Source organism: Lampetra planeri, chromosome 4 (genome assembly GCF_965212315.1).
Source record: "Lampetra planeri chromosome 4, kcLamPlan1.2.h2, whole genome shotgun sequence".
In the NCBI taxonomy this organism is placed as follows: Eukaryota; Metazoa; Chordata; class Hyperoartia; order Petromyzontiformes; family Petromyzontidae; genus Lampetra; species Lampetra planeri.
In genome coordinates this window covers 25746434-25765767 of record NC_136110.1, presented here as the reverse complement: position 1 = coordinate 25765767, position 19334 = coordinate 25746434, and the positions used below count along the sequence as shown (strand labels likewise).

The window sequence follows — 19334 nt, the reverse complement described above, 5'->3', positions numbered from 1 at the left end:
AACGATAGTAATGGAAATATAGAAAATAGTTGTATTTGTTTGGGTGATTTGTTTATCATGTACGCTTTCGCGACTAATGTTATCCATAAGAGGGTTTTGGGGTTAGATCTCGTCAATATTAATGCGTCGTTAAACCCGTAACGAATTGGCACGTTCTGTTTACGGGACAAACCTCACTAATTGGCTGTGTCGGGTGGTGGCGGGTTTAACGACACATTTATATTTACGCGATTTAACCCAACAAAACCTCTATTTCTGGTGATTTGTTAACCTTTATTGGAGTTTAACACATAGGCTTTCGCGACCAATATCATTCAAAATAAAGGTTTTTGGGTGAGATCGCGCAAGTATAAAGGTGTAGTGGGTGGTGGTGGTGGATCGTGGGTGGTGGTGGGTGGAGGTGGGTGGTGGTGGATGGGTGGGTGAGGGTGGTGGGTGGGTGTGATGGTGGTGGGTGAGGGTGGTGGGTGGTGGTGGTGGATGAGGGTGGTGGTGGGTGGTGGATGAAGGTGTGGGTGAGGGTGGTGGGTGGGTGGTGGGTGAGAGTGGTGGTGGTTGGTGGGTGAGGATGGGTGGTGGGTGGTGGTGGTAGGTGAGGGTGGGTGAGGGTGGTGGTGGGTGGGGGTGGGGGTGGTGGTAGGTGGGTGGGTGGTGGTGGGTGAGGGTGGTGGTGGTGGGTGGATGGTGGTGGGTGGGGGTGGTGGTGGGTGGATGGTGGTGGGTGGGGGTGGTGGTGGGTGAGGGTGGTGGGTGGTGGTGGATGGTGGGTGGGGGAGGAAAGAAAACAAAACAGAAAGAGCTTTACAGCTCATCAGATTCCTCCAGTACATAGTCTTAATAAACATTTCCCACCCACCCCCCAAATTCGAATTCCCACAACCGAGAAACGTGGGAGTTGGTGGCTCCCCCTACAGGACGGCGTGGGGGGTGACTCCTCCCCCCACCGCCAACAGCCAATAGGAACACGCGTGTCGGTGACGTCGCGCGCGCGCATGTCCGGAAGTCGTGACCACGTGGAGCTCTTGGCCAAAAGCAACGCGGGCCCTCTTTTGTGGCGGCGTCGGCGGCTCCCTCCTCCCGAAGCGAAGTTCAGCGCCCGAGACGCCCGCAAACTACAGGTACAGCGACTCATTAACCACTCGTCGTGTACGGCAGCCGGACGAAGGACATCGCACACGCGTCGTGCGTACGGCGTTTGGGGTTGGTTGGGTGCGGCGTGTCTGGGTTGAAACGGCTTGCTGTAGGCTGCTTGCTAGAGGGTCGCGCTAATTGCATCGCGTTCACGGCTGTTGTTAGGGAGAGGGGTTTTTTTTAATCTATCACGTTGAGATTGAAATGAGGGCGGTGTTTAATTGAACCCGTGCTGTGGCGCTAATTGTGTTTCGTGCAGAAGGGCTGACATGTGATTTGGGAGATTGTGGGGCTTTACTGAGCCTAGCAGTGTCTGTGTAGTCATTAAACGTGAAATTTGGTTGAGGCAAACAGTGCAGATTTCGAAGCCTGGTTTTGAACCGGATTCTTTTGTCCCGGTTTAAAATAACGTGTGTCGTGCAATATTTTATACAAATGCATGCCTTTTGTTTCAAAATCACGCGCGTATAACTCAATGAACCAAATAGTATCCCTTAAAATATCTACCGGTACGACAAAAAAGCTACAGCGAGGATGTTACAGTACTGTAACTCCACTTAATTTTCCTGGGAACGATTGGAGGAACCGTGGAAGGAAGCATTCGAATGTGTTTAGTAATCCTGCATGGTAAATGCTTTGACATTTGATTTTCCAGCACGCGAGCACAACTGCAATGTTAACCTCTGCGCAATTTAGCAGCTATGTGCATCGTAATGTAAAGACGTTTGATTTAAATTAAGACGCCAACGTGGTGAGACAGGGGCACGCGGTGGGGAACAGGCAAGTTAGGATTTGATTTACAACAGGTACTGTGTATCGGAGTGGGTTAACGATTAAATAATACCGTGCAATGTTTCCGCCGTCCCCATTCTATTTAGTATTGTATAATTATTTTCATTTGTACAGTTCTGTTCGCCTGAACGTAACAGCGGCACACTATGCGCATGCAAAACTTGAGTGGCACTCGTGGGTTTTAAATTCACAACGTCCCGAAGTAGGACGTTTATTTAATTCAAGTGTATCTGCTGACGCGTACCTTAATATTTCCACAAAAAAATGTAAACGTTTTGAAACAAACAAAAACAATCTACTAATTATGATCTCCGATTCCAGGTTGCAAAAATGCCAAAAAGGTCCACTGCGAAAAATGCCAGAGCGTTTGGCAAACCGAAAAAAAACAAAGATGACAATTCCTGCACAGCCAAGAAGGTCAAGGCGGTGGTGGAGAGCAGTGACCAGCAGCAAGAGGAGGCCGACGTGACGGGCATCCTGGACTTCTCATCTCCCGACCGACTCTTCTCCAGCTTGATCGCTCCCGTCAGCACATCTGACTTTTTCCAGCAGCACTGGGAGCGCGGCCCATTGGTGTTGCACCGCTCGGACGCCCGTTATGCCAGCTGCTACTCGCGACTCTTCCGCCTGCAGGACCTGGAGGACATCTGCACGCGTCGAAACGTGGCTTACGGCGAGGACATCAACCTGTGCCGCTACGTGAAGGAGACGCGGCATTCGCTGAACAAGAGCGGCCGCGCCACCTACCCGAAGCTCCAGAAGGACTTTGAGCAGAATAAGTTCACCTTCCAGTTCCATCAGCCGCAGCGCTTCAAGGCAGGTTGCATGGTCAAGTTGATTTATCCGTTTAACGCGTAGGATTTCGTGAGCAATATCCATAATACAGGTTTTTTTTGGGGTTGGATTGCGTAAATATAAATGTCGTTAAACCCGCCACCATCCGACACAGCCAATTTGTAAGGTATTTTTCACGTAAACAGAACGTGCCCAATTCGTTACTAATACGGCACACCGGTGTGTTGGAGAGCATATCCACCACATTTTATCACTTGAATGGCGCTCCACTCCAACTTGCCCATTTGCGGTTGTTTATCCAGTAGAGCGTGTTTCTGAGTACAAGTGATACCTCGCATACGCGAAGTAGATGCGTTCCTGGAGCTTTGTTCCTGTATATTGAAACTTCGTATATTGAACAAATTGTCACAGCACTATGCGGATGCGTTCCCAGCCTTCGTAGCTCACCATTTAATACTATCAACACTTAATAACTTATCATTGGTATTGTAAGAAAAGACAATTTATATTCAATACGATCGTTTAATGAAAATTTGAACGTATTAAAAAAACTGACACTTGAAAGAAACGTAGTGTACTATCCATATATTATAATTTTATTCGAATTAATAGAGTATCTTAGATTGATAAAAAACATTTACTACGTCAGTGTATTATTTTACTTATTTTTTTATTTTCCAGTGTAAAGTAATGAATCCATAAGTTCGTTAAACGGAAACTTCGTTTATGGAATATACTCCTATCGAGGTATTACTATACTGATAAAAATAACTAGCACTCTGGAGTCAAGGGTCGGTTGATGGTGCAGATTTGTGAGATGGTGAGGAAATTACATTTCAGAAAGTGGGTTCGTGAACCCATCCGTGTTAACCTTTTAGTGCTATAACCACACGTGGGATTTCTATGGGATTTAGACTTTCCTCCAGCAATTATAATTGTGTAATTTGTAATGATTTTCAACCAACAATGCTCCTCCGTTTGTAATTGACTCCAGGTCTGTTGAGATGCGATCGCATTACCTCTGCATACGTCCAAATTGTCTTGTGATTCTGGCTGGCTGGTATTGGTGGTTGATTACAGCTGAAGAATTCCACTGAAGCGTATTACCTTGGTATCACCTATACCTTTCAATGACAATGCCACAAGATCAACCAGATCCCGCACGCCACTTCCCCGCTTGCCTGACTGCCACGCATTTTGCACACCGCCCTTCCCCCGGCACAATTCCATTATTCTACCGATCCCCTTAGGAATTGCATTCAGTGGCAATAATGGAAGTTGTGGTAGTGAAATCCCTTGCGATGTGTGTGCACATGTAGGATGATCTGTGGCAGATCCAGGAGAAGCTCGAGAGTTTCTTTGGAGCCCTCGTGGGCTCCAACGTGTACGTGACCCCCCCAGGCAGCCAGGGGCTGGCTCCTCATCACGACGATGTGGAGGTGAGACCGCCAACGGATGAGAATCACGTCCACCGACAACGTGAAGCGCGAGTTTACCGCACAGAGATGAATGTTTTCTGTAGCTTGGAATGTGTGAAGAACGGTCAGCTGGCTCGTGTCAGATACAAGCAGAGGTGTAGCCATTCGATTTCTTGCGTATGTCACTGTTGGGAGGGAGGAGAAGGGCCTCCACTAGAGGAGGCCATAGCCCCTGTTGCTTCTCTTCCACACTGGCCAGATGTCTCGGAAGAGATGGGAGTAGCCACACTTTTTCCCGACCACACGAGCTGCTGAACTACAGTGGCGAACCCTTTGATACTGTTGGGTGGACAGGCGGCGGGATTTAAGAACCTTTCTGGTTATCTTTATTGCCGCACTGGGAGATGAAGCTGGCGACTTCTGGATTGCAAGCCCAGCCTGCTGATAATTACACCATGGCAGTATCATCTCACAATATTAATGGGTCTTAATAACTTATTATAAATCAAATACAAACTTTTGTCCAAGAAATGTAATGTAAGGGTTGCTTAATTCTTACTCAGGATGGATTTAGAAATCTAAGTCTTAATTTTAGTCCAAGGTTTAAAGATAAAAATGAAACGTAAAAAAATCTGTCGTGCGTAAGTATGTTGAACGTCTTTCGCACCGTACATAGCCAACCGTGCAAATCGGAGTTACGGGGGAAGGACAAGTATGCCATGTTAATTGGAAATTTTTATTACATTTCAAGCGATATATTATTTCCATTGGAGGTTTCTGCAGCCTTGATTAAAACTCATTTAAGACGTATTCGGGGTTGACTGCGTGTGTGAATTCACCACCAGTTGTTGGTCAAGTCACTCTCTTACCCAGTCTCTGTAAACCACAAAGGTAAACAACGGATCGGCATTGGGATTGTAACAGGGTGGTAAATGTTACCAGTGAGGGCAGCTGTATTGCTCACAGATTGAGATATTGTGCTGCAGCAGCAGAAATGTGCAGCAGTGTCACGCACTACACCAGTAGCAGAAGGCTGGTTGATGAAACCTTAACTGGTATCCAAGCTTCCCTTATATACTTCAGTCTTCTGCTGCTGGTGTTGTCATGCTTGGCGCAGCTGCAATGTTTGCTGCTGCTACATATGCCGCCTGGTCTACAGCGAGCGATTGTAAAGTCATAATTGGTGGGCATTACAGCTGGACTCATTGGTAAGATTTGTCATCATGCTATATACCCACCCCTAATTTTTTGCTGACCTTTGTGGTTTACGGAGACCAGGAAGAAGGAGTGCGGCTTCCGCACCTACGATTAGCACGGTTGGCTACGTATGGTGCGAAAGAAGTTCAACATACATACATCTGGTGGTGAAGTCACAGACGCAATCGACTCTAAATGAAGTTTACATATGTATTTTGATATATATCTCTTTCAAACTCTGTGTTCTTTAGGTTTTTATTCTGCAGCTGGAAGGAGAGAAGCACTGGCGTCTGTATACACCGCTGGTGCCACTCGCCAAAGCATACAGCCCAGACCTGAGCCAGGTTGCAATTGGTCCCCCGACACATGAATTCACTCTGCAGGTAAACCGAATCAAAAGCGCCAATGCAATGAAACATATTGAATAATGCATGAATAATGGTTTTTTTTTTGCTGTCGTGGTTTGGGCCATAGCGCAGTGGTTAAAGCACTGTGCTATGAGCTGGGTCACCTGAATTCAATTCCCTGCCATGGCTACCATCTTGCTAGTGATCTCTGAACCGGTGCTAGTATCTCCTCTCTATTGCACTGATAAACGTGGTGAAGTATGGTCAAAAAACCCCCTTGGCCAACAAGGCATGGGGAGGTCTTTATCCAGCAATGGTTGACAAAGGACTGTAAAGTATAGCTTTCATTACTGTCATTAACAAATATTTCCATTATAAATTCGTTGTAATATTATACTGAGGAGCTTATACATGGGGGCAACTCAGTATTTCCCTGGGTTACCCTCGGGCACTTCAGAGCAATTTTTGGCATTATTAAGATTTACTCTGCACTATGAAGTTTGGCCTAATTGTCTTAGGTTCATATGCCAACCCCACGTCACAGCGCGGGAGCAACGTTGCTTCTCTCACTCAGAGCCTGCTGCTGTGTTCCCAGGCCGGAGATTTGCTGTACTTCCCTCGGGGCACGATCCACCAGGCAGACACACCAGCAGGCGGCTGCCACTCCACGCACCTCACCATCAGCACCTACCAGAACAAGTGGGTCTTGTCTTGCCCTGATAAGCATGCACATGTGTGTATGTATGTTGAACTTCTTTTTTTCACCGGACATAGCCAACCGTGCTAATCCGAGAACAAAAAACTGAACGCAAAAAAACTTGTGAAAAATAGTTTTCAAAATGTATTTAAAAGTGCATAGCTCCAGTGGCTTCGTAATATTGGAAGGAAGAGCTTTCCAGAAGGCCGTAGAAGCGCATTTGAAAGTCGGGGTGGGGAAGCAATGGCTGGATAAGTCCATTAGTTTCATTAAATATGGCCCATGGCCACATGAGACCTAACATTTCGAAATTGCCTGCAAACAATATCCGTCACTTTAAGGATGTGTGTATGTTGAGCTCCTTTCGCACGCACGGAGCCAAACATGCTAATCAGAGGATCTTAATCGCACGTGTCCTGTATGGGAGGGGAATCGTTTTTCGACCTGTCCGAACCAATTTTAGTTTGCTCAGTCACCTGTCATTGCAAAGTTCCTCGTTATGCTAAACTGGACAAGTGGGGGCTACCCACATTTCATTTTATACCACCAGCAATCCTCATGCAGACCCAATAAAGTGTTAGTTTAATTCTTTTACATCTCATTCTCTGCTGCTGCTGCTACTACCCCATAGTCTGGAGCTCTCCCCCCCCCCCCCCAGCCATCTGTACTGTCAACTCCTCCTGTTCAGGTCCACGTTCAAGACCTTCCTGTGCTTTCTACCTATGACTTCCTCAAAATCGGTACCCTTGCCATGTATTTACAGTCAGATTTCTATTCTCTATACATACAAATTTTAATGTATCCAAATTATAAGATGCACTCTCTTCCCCCTGTATTTTAAAGCAAAAGTTGAGAGTGAATTTCATAATCCGATAGGTGCGTGTGTATGCGCGTGACCAGATTTGTATAACTTTGTTGACACTGGGCACAGGTTTATGGTGCAATTTACCTTACGGGAGCACCTTATATAATCCAGATAATACGGTAATTTAATGTGACACTAAGGTGGCCGGACAAGGTGCGTCATGTTAACCTTATCAGGTGCTCGCCAATGGCTAATTTGTGATAGGGGTATGTCTCTGTATGTGTAGGGACATGTCTGTGAGTTGCAGTTGCCCTCCAGCAACAACAGAGGGCAGAGGAACGTGTGGAGCTAAAACGCAGAGAGCTGGCAGTAGGGAGCACAATTGGTGCATCTGCCAGCAATCTCGGTCGACCCGCTCATGGCACCTGGGTCTGTTCCGTGACCTCCTGCCAGCGGGCCTTAGACACCTTACGTGGCCCCAAAGTGTACCGAGCATGGCACAAGCGCTGCGGTGACATTACCTCCACTTAGTGGCGAATGGCAGGTGTTGTCTTCGTGTGCGTAGGGGTATGTCAGTGGGGGGCGGTAGCGCGCTTCGCTACGAACTCGGCGACCCGAGTTCGATTCCGGCCAATACCAGTGACGATTATCTGAACTAGTCCTGGGCCTCCCCTAGGTGGACTCGGCCTCAAATGAGTACCTGGTGTGGTGTGTAAACATCGCCACTGGGGAGACAAAGGCGGCTGGGTGTGTTGTTGGCCACCCACCCCCTCGTGTGCCATGCTGGCCTTCATAGGTGCTCGCAAACAGCACTTGCCCCAGCAGTTGGTTCGGGCTATACGGGGGATCTTTGTCTGCGTGTGTATAGGGGTATGTCTTTGTCTTTGTGTAAGGCTATGTCTGCGCGTGTCTTAACGTCTGCCCGGATGTGACTGTTGTCTTGGACCGAACAGCACATGGGGAGACCTCCTGCTGGACACTCTGCCGGCCCTCGTGACCGAGGCCTCGCGCGCCGAGATTTCGTTCCGTCGCGGCCTGCCACGCCGCTTACTGACGGTGAGGAGAGCCTCCTTTTTGAGAATTGTGGTTTTTTTTGAGACTTGGAAAATTGGCCATTGTTAAAGAAGAATAGGCCCCTGGGGATGTGAAAAAAGAGCAATTTCAATGTTGAAGAGCCTGCTGGATTTTTGTTTGCTCATTTTATTTGTTTTCTTATTAAACAGACTTACATTTGCATGGTTCACAATGGGGAAATGAAACCACATGCTTTTTCTCAAATGCAATTTGAAGTTGATGCAGTCAGTCTGGTATAAATGAGTGAAAATTATATATGCATTGGTTATACAATTGAAGTTGTAGATTGCTGCCAATTCTACACGTCATAGCCAATTTGAAATTTGCTTCTCCGTCAATTTGTTTTGTAGAATTTTAAAATTACATGTGGAAAATTTCATTTGTTAAAGTAACTGCTGAATCGCCTGACATCACTGTAAATGTTCCAGTACGTTGTCAGTGTGATACTGGCTGAGATGCCTAACGTTGCTGAACACAATCACATGTTGCTGTTTTCTTAAAGCTACACAGAAATACATCTTTCTTTAGTCATTTGGAAGTAATCACTGACACTATTCCCACACCTCCGATTAGCACGGTTGGCTACGTACGGTGCGGAAGAAGTTCAACATATATACGACCAGGAAGAGAATAGCATGATGTCACACCTGCCCTGTAATTTAAACACGACACACTTAAGCTTTACACGGTAACAGTGAATCGATATAAATTTCAAGAAGAGCTCATCAAAAACCAATTCCTTTACCTGGGAACCATGTGGGGAACCACTGTCGCATTATGGAGATCTGCAATGCAATTTGACCACACTGAGGAAAACAATCTGAAAAAAAATACATACAACCACTTTGGTCTTACTTTTCTACACACGGCAGACGGTGCAATTAAATGTAACAATGTGCATTACCCAGAAATTAGTTTTATGGCAACATTTTTGTCACGAACCCTCCACCACCCGACAAGATTGTCACATTTACGCAGATATTTATATTTGCCGATGTATTGATCAATTTCTGACCAATAAATCTCCGCGGTGATTTGAGACTTACCATGACTGAATTTAATATCGGCCTTGGAAATGTATGTATGCATGTAGAACTTCTTTTGCAAGGTACAGAGCCAACCGTGCGAATTGGAGGTGCAGGGGAAGGGCAACAAACTAAACACAAAAAGCAATTCTAAAGAAAGGATTTTTCAATCTTGTCGGGTGGTGGAGGGTTAACAAGAATTGTGCCATCAAACTACCACGTACATGGCCTGACCTAAAACGCACGTACATTTGATCGTGGGGATTAGCTATGAAAACCTGCGTTTTATGTTCATGTGCTTGTATCGCCTTTCCAGGGAATTGGCAGCGAGGAGTCGGGCAGCGGCGAGCGAATCGCCGAGCTGCTGGGGGTCCTGTCGAGGCGGATGTTGGGCTCTCGCAGTCTGCAGGCGCACAGCATGAAACGCGACTTCGTGGCAAACCGCCTTCCGCCCTTTCACCCGCCTGATTGCCAACCGGGCAGCCCTGGTCAGTGCCAGATTGGGGGTCGGCTAAGACCCGGGGACACTGTTGGGAGTAAAAACCCCCCAAGCTGACAGTGCACGGGGTTATGTGCTATCTGAAGCGTTTTTTGGGTTGTGCCGCCTGTTGTCCAGCACGATGTCCCAACGTTTCATCCCACGTGCAGGGAACTTCCGGAACTGAAGAAGCTCCCCGGCAAGTGGAATGAAAGGTCGTCATGGTCACAAGATGTTAATTGCCTCGCCTTGGTATACAAGGAGGTTGTGGGTTCGATCCCGACGCCTGTATAATTTGGAGTTTGCATGTTCTCCCTTTGGTCGCGTGGATTTTTCTCCGGGTCCTCCGGTTTTCCCCTCCACATTTAGAAAGGTGCGTTGAGAGTGTTTGGCTGCTCTAAATTTCCACGTGATGAGCCACTTCGTTGAGCTATCATTTGTGGCCAGGTCGCTTCTGAAAAAAAGCTATAATATATCGCTCAGTGGGCCTTACCTGCTCAAATAAAAAGTTTAGTAGAAACGTTGGATATTGTGCCGAACAACACGCGATGCAACCTGAAAACACAGCGGAGGGCTATACATTGTCTGTCCAAGCCTAAAAATAAACCATTTCAGCCAAAAGCTTCAGCCATGCAGTTGATGGCATGGGGAGTGCTTTGGAGCAGCAGTCACCGTTGCTCGTTATCTGTTCAATCGATCTGGAGTCACACAAGTGTGAAGGGAGTGTGGAGAGCTAAAAAGCACAGCCCTTTGCACTGCTAGACTTGGCTCAACTTTAATGGTGCATTATGGTAGAAAAATGGCATTTGTGTTTGCTCAACCATGTCATGCAGGGGTTAAATCCATTTGAAAACAGTATTTGTAAGACCGATGGGCCAAATTATGTTGCAACAATAATTATACTTCAGTTCAATTCACTGCCGGTGATGGCATCTCTAACCCCAATCTGCCATTTATGAGGTGGTGGAAGGGAACTGTTGTTTGATCATACCTCACCATGATGGTCCTCGTGGGTTGGTCATTCAGAGCCCATAACCACTTCAGATATCACATGCCAACTGATGTCAGCCATCGGCGGGAATTAAACTCGGGTCACCAGGTGGGCAGTGCAGTGTGATAAACACCGCGCCACCTTACATTGTTGGAGTGTTCATTGTTGGTGAATGTGAAATGGCGGTGATTTGTCAGGGTACTTAATTTGCAGTGGAGCGTACGGAATTATTTACAGGGGCATTTCACAGCAACAAGACTTTTGTGGCCTTTGGATGGTCATTTACATTATTTTCTGAAAGCAAATCTATTTTTGTAAAAGGTGAAAGTGCAGCCCTGCAATGTCTCTTGCTCGTGCGGCTGCTGGCGGAAGGGCCCATCGGTTGGATCTTTTTGGTAGCTTCCTTGTAGAAATATGCATTTAACTGGTGGGGGGGGGGGGGGGGGTCGGGAACCTCTGACGTTTGGTTCAGATTTGTTTTTTGTGAATCCACGTTCATCTGAAGCTGTCGGCGCAGCGAGCGAACTGGCTTGCTCGTCTCGGGTTTAATGCTTTCTTTGCAGTTGGTCCTATCCCCAAGTTGCAGCACTGGGTGAGGATGCTGCACGCAGACCACATGGCCTTAGTAGTCGACAAGCCGCCGCGCGAGGAGGTGGGAGCATGCACTTGTGTACGGGCGCGCCCATGACATCCGCTTCAACAGTTTGTTCACGCAGCAGGTTTGAGAAAATAATAATAATTATTATTAAGTATTATAACACTGGACAGGAAATTGATCAAATGTTCAATGTGCCCCAAACGCTTGTGGCAGGGTGAAGAGGTCTGCGAGGTGGTATTTGTTTACCACTCGCTTCTCAACTCGAGGGAGAGGCACATGATGGGGTCACCAACAGAGGAGGCGGAAGAGGTGATCATTGTGAATGTGTGTGCACGCTCGTTGGCACTAATGGTGTCTCGTGTATTTTATCCCTATTGGCTTTGACAAGTCGCATATCGGACACAAACATTTGGGTAGCGACTCAAGGTTAAACTGGGTGCTCGAGTTGATTGTCTAAACCTGGTTATCTATGGCCACAGAGAAAAGCTCTATTAAAATAAATATTCTTTGTAATTATGCTTATTCTAGCTCTTGGAGAATAAAAAAAATGGCGTTTGGCATGCAACAAACGTCATGGGCAAACAGTGGTGGTACTTCCAACATCTGCCAGTTAACTAGCATTGAGTCTATCAAGCCTGACTGCTGATGAGACACTGTACATTGAAACTGGCCCAGAGTTTTTAATAAATGCTGCTGAAATAATGCACTCCCAGAAGGGCTTGTGGTCGTGTAAAAAATGTATTATTTTCATGTAGAGGGTCATATATACGAAGGATACATTATCTGCGTATTTTGTAATTTATATTCTCCACAACACTCCTGAATATTAGTTGTATGTCAAAAGATTGTATTTGTAGACCTGTACAGAAAAGGACTGTTGCACCATGCACAAAAACTACACTGGGTGTTGGCGGTTAATTGTTAATTGGTCAGGGCGGATTTGTGATGTACTTTCTCTCAGAAGCCCCGTGTTTGTGTGCGCGCGCACGTGCGTTTGGTTCCCCGTGCAGGTGCGTGGCCTGCGTCTGGCTCTAGTTCACCTGCCCGCGCTGCGCCAGCTGATGACGGGGGCGACCGTGCGTGTCCGGGAACTGCCGCTCGCAAGCGACGCCGAGCGCGAGCAACTCGTCCTCTCGCTCTGGTCCGATGGGCTCTTGGTGGCGAGCCCCAACGAGGCTTGAGAATTTGCGCAGAATGTCAAACGTCGGTCGGTCCGTTACACGCAGGAGGCGGAAACGCTGCCCACCTCCGTTAGTGCGTTTTGCAGTACTGTGAACATGCGGCGTGCCCCCCTGAAAATCCATTATTTTGCCGTCTGAGCGCAGGGGTCCGAGACGGACGCTAGAATTCCGCAGCAAGACGGGATAAGCGAGTGTTGAACGCCAGAAGAGAACGTGGCAGATCAGTGTTGTAGACATGATCAGTGTTGTAGACATGATCTGGTAAAAACGGTTGCGCTTGGAAGGGGGACGTATGCAGGGCGGTGGAGGGGAGGTTACCGAGATGGCATTGGAGTGGTCTCCACGAGCCCACCATCAGATGTTGGGGAGACTGTTAGGGTAGGTCTTGGAGGTCACATGTCTACTGTGCAGTGGCTGCAGGATCTGATAATAAGATAGAAAGCATTGGTGATGTGTGGAGACATTGGCTTTGGCCACGATTGTCCTCTTGGTCTTGTGGCGCTGCATGGTTGACTGGTTTATTGAGTTTTCTATATTGCAGCTGTAACGATAATTTGTTCCCCTGTACTACTACACATCCCGTATAAATAGTGACTGCATTAGGGATACACCTGCTCATTCGCTTAGCCGAGCAGGTTAACACAAAGTTTACAGTGTTTGTCGTGCCGAATTTAAACATCGTCCACGGCCCAAATGTGTTTTATTTATTTTCTGATATTGTCTAATGAAGATATTAAGTCAGAAAGTTAACAAGAGTAAAAAAAAGGAAGGGTCTAATGGGGGAAAGGTTGAATTGTGAATGCTGGTGCTGTCATTGATATTAAAAAAAAAAACTTTTACCAAAGAACTGTGGAGAATTTGACGGCAGTCGTGGTTCAAGGAGAATAATAACACTGCACATTCGCAACAGACGTGTGACAAAAGCTGTTGGTTAGCACACGTGTCCAGTATGCAGACGGTTAAAAAAAAATCTAAACTCGTTTTCACAACGACAGACATTGACAACAAACTGAATAAGTATTTGTGAGTCAGTGATGTTCGCAATATAGAATTTAAATTGATTTTTGAAACTGCAATGAATATACAATTGCATATGTTGTGTAGTGTAACACAAAACATTTGAAATGGCGGTTTTCACCATTAAACGCTTTTATTTTGTGTGACATCCACAGTCGTGAAATCTATCCGTGAGCATTCTTTAGTTTGACTTGTAGCCCATTTTCTGTCCACTGCTGGACGAAGAACTCCCTGCACTGTTTGTTGTGGGGGTTATTTGACCATACTTCACCATGTTGGCCTCTGCGGGTTGGTGAAATGGGGGAGTGAGTTCCTAGGCCTTGTTTCGATATCACTACACTTAGCCATGGCTGGATGCAGTGTGCTTGATCTGGTTGCCCCCCCCCCCCCCATACGTCCGATTTAGCACGGTTGGCTACGTACGGTGCGAAAGAAGTTCAACATACATGCTTCGTGTGCCTAATCGATTGTATTTAATGAATCAACGTGTCACTGTTTAGAACACTTAATATGTTTATAGCACTTCAAACAGGGTCACAATACAATCGATGCAGTGGTGGATCCAAGAGAATGGGGGGGGGGGGTAATGGAGGTAATCGCCCCACCTCCCATTGAGACCCTGAACATTTTAGTTTTATTGGTATTCTCTGAAGAAAAAACACTAGTATTCACTCGTCCACGGAGTTGCTATCCACGAATCGCATCTGGAACTCTACACGACTGCATCGAGAGAGAAAGAAGTGACATTAAGTGATGGGAGAGAAAAAAAAGGTGTATTTTAGGTAATTCATGAAGAAAGATAGGTTTTTGTAGGCAAACACCATCCACGAAATGTGCTGTTCACGAGTGTCTGGAATGTATCCCTAGCAAAGAACGAGGGAATTCTGTAGAGACATTTAAAAAAGCTTCCCCGGCAAGTTTATAGGTCAGGGGTTGGCAACCAAATAGCCACTTTTTTCGAATTCTGTAAAAAAAACACCGCAGTCTTTTCAAAGTCGTCAATGCATGTGAACATCACGAAGTAGCAGTCCTTAAAAGAGTCACAGGTCACCGGCCAGACCCCCCCCCCCACCCCTTGCTCTAGATCAGGGGTGGGGAACGTGCAGCCCGCGGGCCGTATAAGGCCCGCGAAATCATTTAATGTGGCCCTACCAAGACAACCGCAGGCGGGACTCGAAATTCAATAAATCTAGGAGCAAACGTGGAAAAGCAGTTGCGAGTAGCAACATCATCAATACCAGCTCCCATCACACGCCTCAACAAAGAGAAGCAGTTCCAGCCATCACATTAGGGGTAAGTTAAATGTTTCACCAAATATAACAGGCACATTTTTAAGTTGATAATTTTGTATGGCCCGCGAATGATGTTCTATCCAAATGGCCCTTGGCAGGCAAAAGGTTCCCCACCCCTGCTTTAGATCCTCCCACCTCCGAATACAGTGATGTCCATGGGACCCAACCTGTGAATTCTAGATATGAAGCTTTCGTGACTGCAAGGATTCATACTCTTTGGGGTTTCTTCGGTAAAGTCACGTAGGTAAAAATAAAAAGAAATAATAAAATTAATGTTTATTATTTATTAAAAATAAATAATAAAAATGGCCAAAATAATTTGTTCTTTATTTAAAATGATCATAATCATTGTATTATTTATTTTTACCTCCGTGACCTTGACCGAAAAAACCTAAGAGTACCAACCTGTGAAACTCAATGCCCAAGAGCTGCCGTGTCGCCGCCGCCTCCCGTGCCGCCGGTGGGCCCCACGTGACCGCCGTAGGAGCTGCCCAGCAGCCTCGCCACTTTGAGTCGCGACACGGCGCTCTGCACGTTCACGAGTTCGCGTGCCAGCTGCTGGTCCTGCACTTGCATCTCCACCTGCGAGCCCAAGGCCGTGGCCCCCACACCAAGTTACACGCGCGGTCTCGCACAAACTCCCCGCAGTCAACCGGGGAGTTTGTGTGTGTGTGTTTTTAGTGTCGCTGTTAGCGGGCTGCGCTATGAACCCGGCGACACGGGTTCGATTCCCGCGCACTGCCAACATCAGTGACAATTATCTGAACCGGTCCCGGGCCTCCCCTAGGTCGACTCAGCCTGAAATGAGTACCTGGTGCGGTGTGTAAACATCGCCACTGGGGAGACAAAGGCGGTCGGGCGTGGTGCTGGCCACCCACCCCCTCGTGTACCGTTCCGGCCTTCATAGGTGCTCGCTAACAGCACGTGTCCCTACAATCTGTTAAGGCTATACGGGGAATCTTTGCTTTTGTTTTTTTTAATTTCGTATCGTCGTGGGATCGGGGAAAAGGCGACCCAAGATGTGTTTCCAGCTTTGTGGCTTAATCGGTTTTGGTGTTTTCCTGGCAGTTCAGACTCGAATGACTCCGGGTGGGACGGTTGATCGTCTAACATTTTGAATCAACTGCTTACATTTTTTTTAGTTATCACCTGCCACTAATTTGAACCGTGGACATGAATCAAGCTCCGGTCACTGGGCTTTCAGCGCAAGTCCGTCAGCCAACGGGTGCCACTGCTCCACCCTTCAGTGCTGCCGAAAACTTTGCCAAATAAGTCCCGTTTAGTATTGTCCGCCAGCCGCACCTCCGACTAGCACGGTTGGCCACGTACGGTGTTAAATAAGCTCAGCGTACATAAACCACCAAAATGCGACACCCGTTTCCAATCGAAATCCCCGTGTCACAAACCCATGCACACCGCCACGCACCAGCTGCCTTCGTAGCCACGTGAGCGTGGGTCCAAATTCGCCTCCACGCCACTGCGCCACGCGCGTCCCCGTCGCCTCGAGCGCAGCGCTGGCACCGGCTCGGGGGCTTGGCACGGACCCTGTGCGCAGAGCCCAGGGCGGGCCACGGGTGGCCGAGCGAGCCACAAACGCCGGGTGAGCGTCGCTCCCTCGGGGCTCCTGCGCCTCGACGAGAGTCAGCCACTCGAGGTAGGAGGGCCTCCTCGTCCGCAGGCGCATCTTCTCGGCGACCACCTTGAGGCAGCGCAGGTGGTCGCGGTCGGCGTCCTCCTGCCCTTCGTCGTCCGCCCAGGGGATGGGCTCCTTCTCCAGGACGCCACGGGCGGTTTCTCCACCACAGCCGGGAGGATCACCCGACGCGTCGACCTCCTCCACCACCTTCATCTGGTGGACGGTCAACGTTGGATCCATGGAATCGACGACTTGACACGAGGGAGCGGAGGTTCGTGGGCGGGGGGAGCTCGCAGCAACGGCATCGGTGGTCTCAAGGTCACGGCTGTCTCTGCGAGGCCAGGAATTGGAACAGCCCAATGGTAATTTGTTCCGTACAGTCGTGCGGTGCTTGAGAGATAACGAGTGGCCTATAAATGAACGCGGTGGAAGGCAGCAGCAGAAGTAACAGCAGTTGACGTGGAGACATTCCAGGCGGGGTGACGGCATTGAATAAAGTACATTCGTTTGTAAGCCACTGGAACATGTTTTTTAGGGACACGCGGCCCGGACCTACTCACCCAACAACTCATTCACCCATTCACCTTCCCATTCATTCAACCCCACCCACTCATTCACTCACCCACCCACTCCCGCACCTCCGATTACCACAAATCGCTACGTACGGTGCGAAAGAGGTTCAACATACATGCACACATGCTTGGTCACTTCACAGTGTGAGTACACCAATAATTTAATGCAGACTGCATACACCATGTAAAATTGTGTATGAAATGTTTTTTTTTTACAATGCTTGGCCTGTGGTGGTAAATATCGTGTCCTACGTGACACCCTATCATTAGAGTACTCATTGGTTCCTCATAAACTTTATACAATAATCTCTTCTGGCAGGCACAAGTAAATGTCCCCTGAAGAGGTAATTTAATTTAAATCTGCAACATGGTAATAATACATTTTAACAGCTAGGATTTAAATGTAAATTCAGATACACTTCCTATATTTTCCCAAGACAAAATTATTCAGTACTTTTAAAAACGAAATTATATATAAACACACGTGACAGATGTTTCTTAATAGCATTAAACAGTAACGAAATGTGTAAAATCTGGAATGGGATTATTTAAACTGCAGTGATTCGTATCTCTTGCTGGACGGAGCTGATAAGCCGTGGCAGGTCTCGCTCGATTAAAGTTCATCATCCGAAAAATATTTTATTCAGCCGTGCACCGCAAAACGCTGTTCAGTACTTGAGGGACAGGGTGACACAAATGTGGATGGAAAACGGCCTGGAATTAACACACCGAGGTACTCGTAACCTCAATGTAAACATGGATAATATAAAAAACGAAAATATCCCAAAGGCCCACAGAAAAGTTGACGCACTTACCGACATAAACCAGCAAGTGGTGCTGTGAGATAGACATTCGATTCCAAATACGACTGAATTCCTAATGCACTTTCAATTGTCAAATAAATGACGTTTGTTCTCCGTCGGAAATTCATTTGAAAATAGCGTGAGTAGAAATGTATGTCCTAAAAAATGATATATGTACATCAATAGATGCATCGAGAATGCAGTAAATGCACTCCGTCCACTAAAGCTACATGTGACGGATTTCGTCCAACTACGAAGAGTGCTATGCACGGTGCTACTGTAAAAAAATACATAAAAACACAGCACAGAGTCGAGCCTATTTGTGAAACAATCCCGTTTGGGAGGGGGGGGGAACCCTCAAACATTCGTCAATAGGTAACATTTGGCGCAATGACGATTACGCTGTGGAGGGCCACTGCTAAAAATGTTGCCCATTATTGATTATTTCCTCCATAGGGCAGCCTTGTACACACGTCTTGGGTCGTACACTTTGTGCAGTGGCTGCCATTCCAGTATCGCAGAGTTCCTTTTTGTTTTTTGGAAGAAAAAAAAGTGAGTTACTCTACTTCGAAGATACATCGTGCGACGGTGAGAAATCATCTGTGTCTCGAGTTTCCTGGCTGGACGCTGGCTGGGCTCCTTACCACTGCGACGGTGATAAATAATCTGTACCGACAATAACTCAGTTAAATCTTGACGTAAAGCTTTCGTGACCGCAGAAATTCATATTCTTTGGGTCTTTCGGTAAAGTCACGTAGATAGGTTCAAAGAAAATAACAAAAAACTACGACGTTTCGATCGCAACACAAGCGGTCGCCATTAAGACGTCATTTATTTGACAATTGAAAGTAATGACGACCGCTTGTGTTGCGATCGAAACGACGTATTTTTTTTGTTATTTTCTTTGAACCGTGACTTTACCGAAAGACCCAAAGAATAATAACTCCTATTTTTGGTTCTTTTGGTAAAGTCACGTAAATAGAAAATACAATTAAAAATAAATAAAAAACAAAAGCAAAAAACCCACGACATTTCGATCGCAACACAAGCGGTCTTCGTCAGGCGGAGAAAAAAAAAATAACTCCGTTGTTAGCGGCTGCGAGTCATTGCCACTAAAAATGGTGGAAAAGTTCCGAAGACAATAATAGATTGCGACACGCAAAGAGGTGGGAGTAACGCACGCAGAAGACTGACAAGGTTCATTTAAAATGTCTCCTAACGTTTCAACTTGCGGTCCTATTCATGGAAAACTTTTGCCAGAATATTATTAAAATTCGAGAGAGCTGATCGTTTGTCGTGCTCCCGAGTACGGCAGGGTTTTGAGAAGAGGATGAAAGTGACAGCTGAACGGATGCTGATGTCGTCTTACATTCAAATAAGCCGAGTTATTTACCCTGCGTGTTTGTATTAGCTAAGTATAATATAAAAAAAACTTGCCTTATGGCTCAGCGGTAGTGTGAGTGGCTCGCATTTTAAAAGTGGCGA

General features: G+C 46.9%; 2 protein-coding genes across 3 annotated transcripts; one reads left to right on the top strand and one right to left on the bottom strand.

The window, feature by feature from the left end:
- Positions 1-977: 977 nt before the first annotated feature.
- Positions 978-13692, top strand: RIOX2 (ribosomal oxygenase 2). Of its 2 annotated transcripts, none has more exons than XM_078593586.1 (10): positions 978-1118; positions 2245-2739; positions 4038-4157; positions 5585-5716; positions 6276-6379; positions 8136-8238; positions 9598-9769; positions 11314-11402; positions 11562-11657; positions 12359-13692. In XM_078593586.1, exons 1-10 carry the CDS (start codon positions 993-995, stop codon positions 12527-12529), a joined length of 1608 nt encoding a protein of 535 aa, XP_078449712.1. In that variant the 5' UTR covers positions 978-992; the 3' UTR covers positions 12530-13692. The 2 variants fall into 2 exon arrangements, with proteins under 2 accessions (XP_078449712.1, XP_078449711.1); XM_078593585.1 differs by having other exon boundaries at positions 11314-11420.
- A 1460-nt stretch (positions 13693-15152) lies between these two features.
- On the bottom strand, positions 15153-17043 carry FAM167A (family with sequence similarity 167 member A). The gene is made up of 2 exons (XM_078593587.1): positions 16265-17043; positions 15153-15420 (listed from the first exon to the last, which is right to left on the bottom strand). The coding sequence occupies exons 1-2, from the start codon at positions 16961-16963 to the stop codon at positions 15253-15255; spliced, it is 867 nt and encodes a 288-aa protein (XP_078449713.1). The 5' UTR covers positions 16964-17043; the 3' UTR covers positions 15153-15252.
- Positions 17044-19334: the final 2291 nt, after the last annotated feature.

Coding starts and splice junctions, on each gene's coding strand:
- RIOX2 (XM_078593585.1), top strand. CDS start 993: ATGTCCGGAAGTCGTGACCACGTGGAGCTCTTGGCCAAAAGCAACGCG. Junction 1,119..2,244: donor GAGACGCCCGCAAACTACAG/GTACAGCGACTC, acceptor CTCCGATTCCAG/GTTGCAAAAATGCCAAAAAG. Junction 2,740..4,037: donor ATCAGCCGCAGCGCTTCAAG/GCAGGTTGCATG, acceptor GTGCACATGTAG/GATGATCTGTGGCAGATCCA.
- FAM167A (XM_078593587.1), bottom strand. CDS start 16,963: ATGCCGTCACCCCGCCTGGAATGTCTCCACGTCAACTGCTGTTACTTC. Junction 15,421..16,264: donor CGTGGCTACGAAGGCAGCTG/GTGCGTGGCGGT, acceptor TTGGGCTCGCAG/GTGGAGATGCAAGTGCAGGA.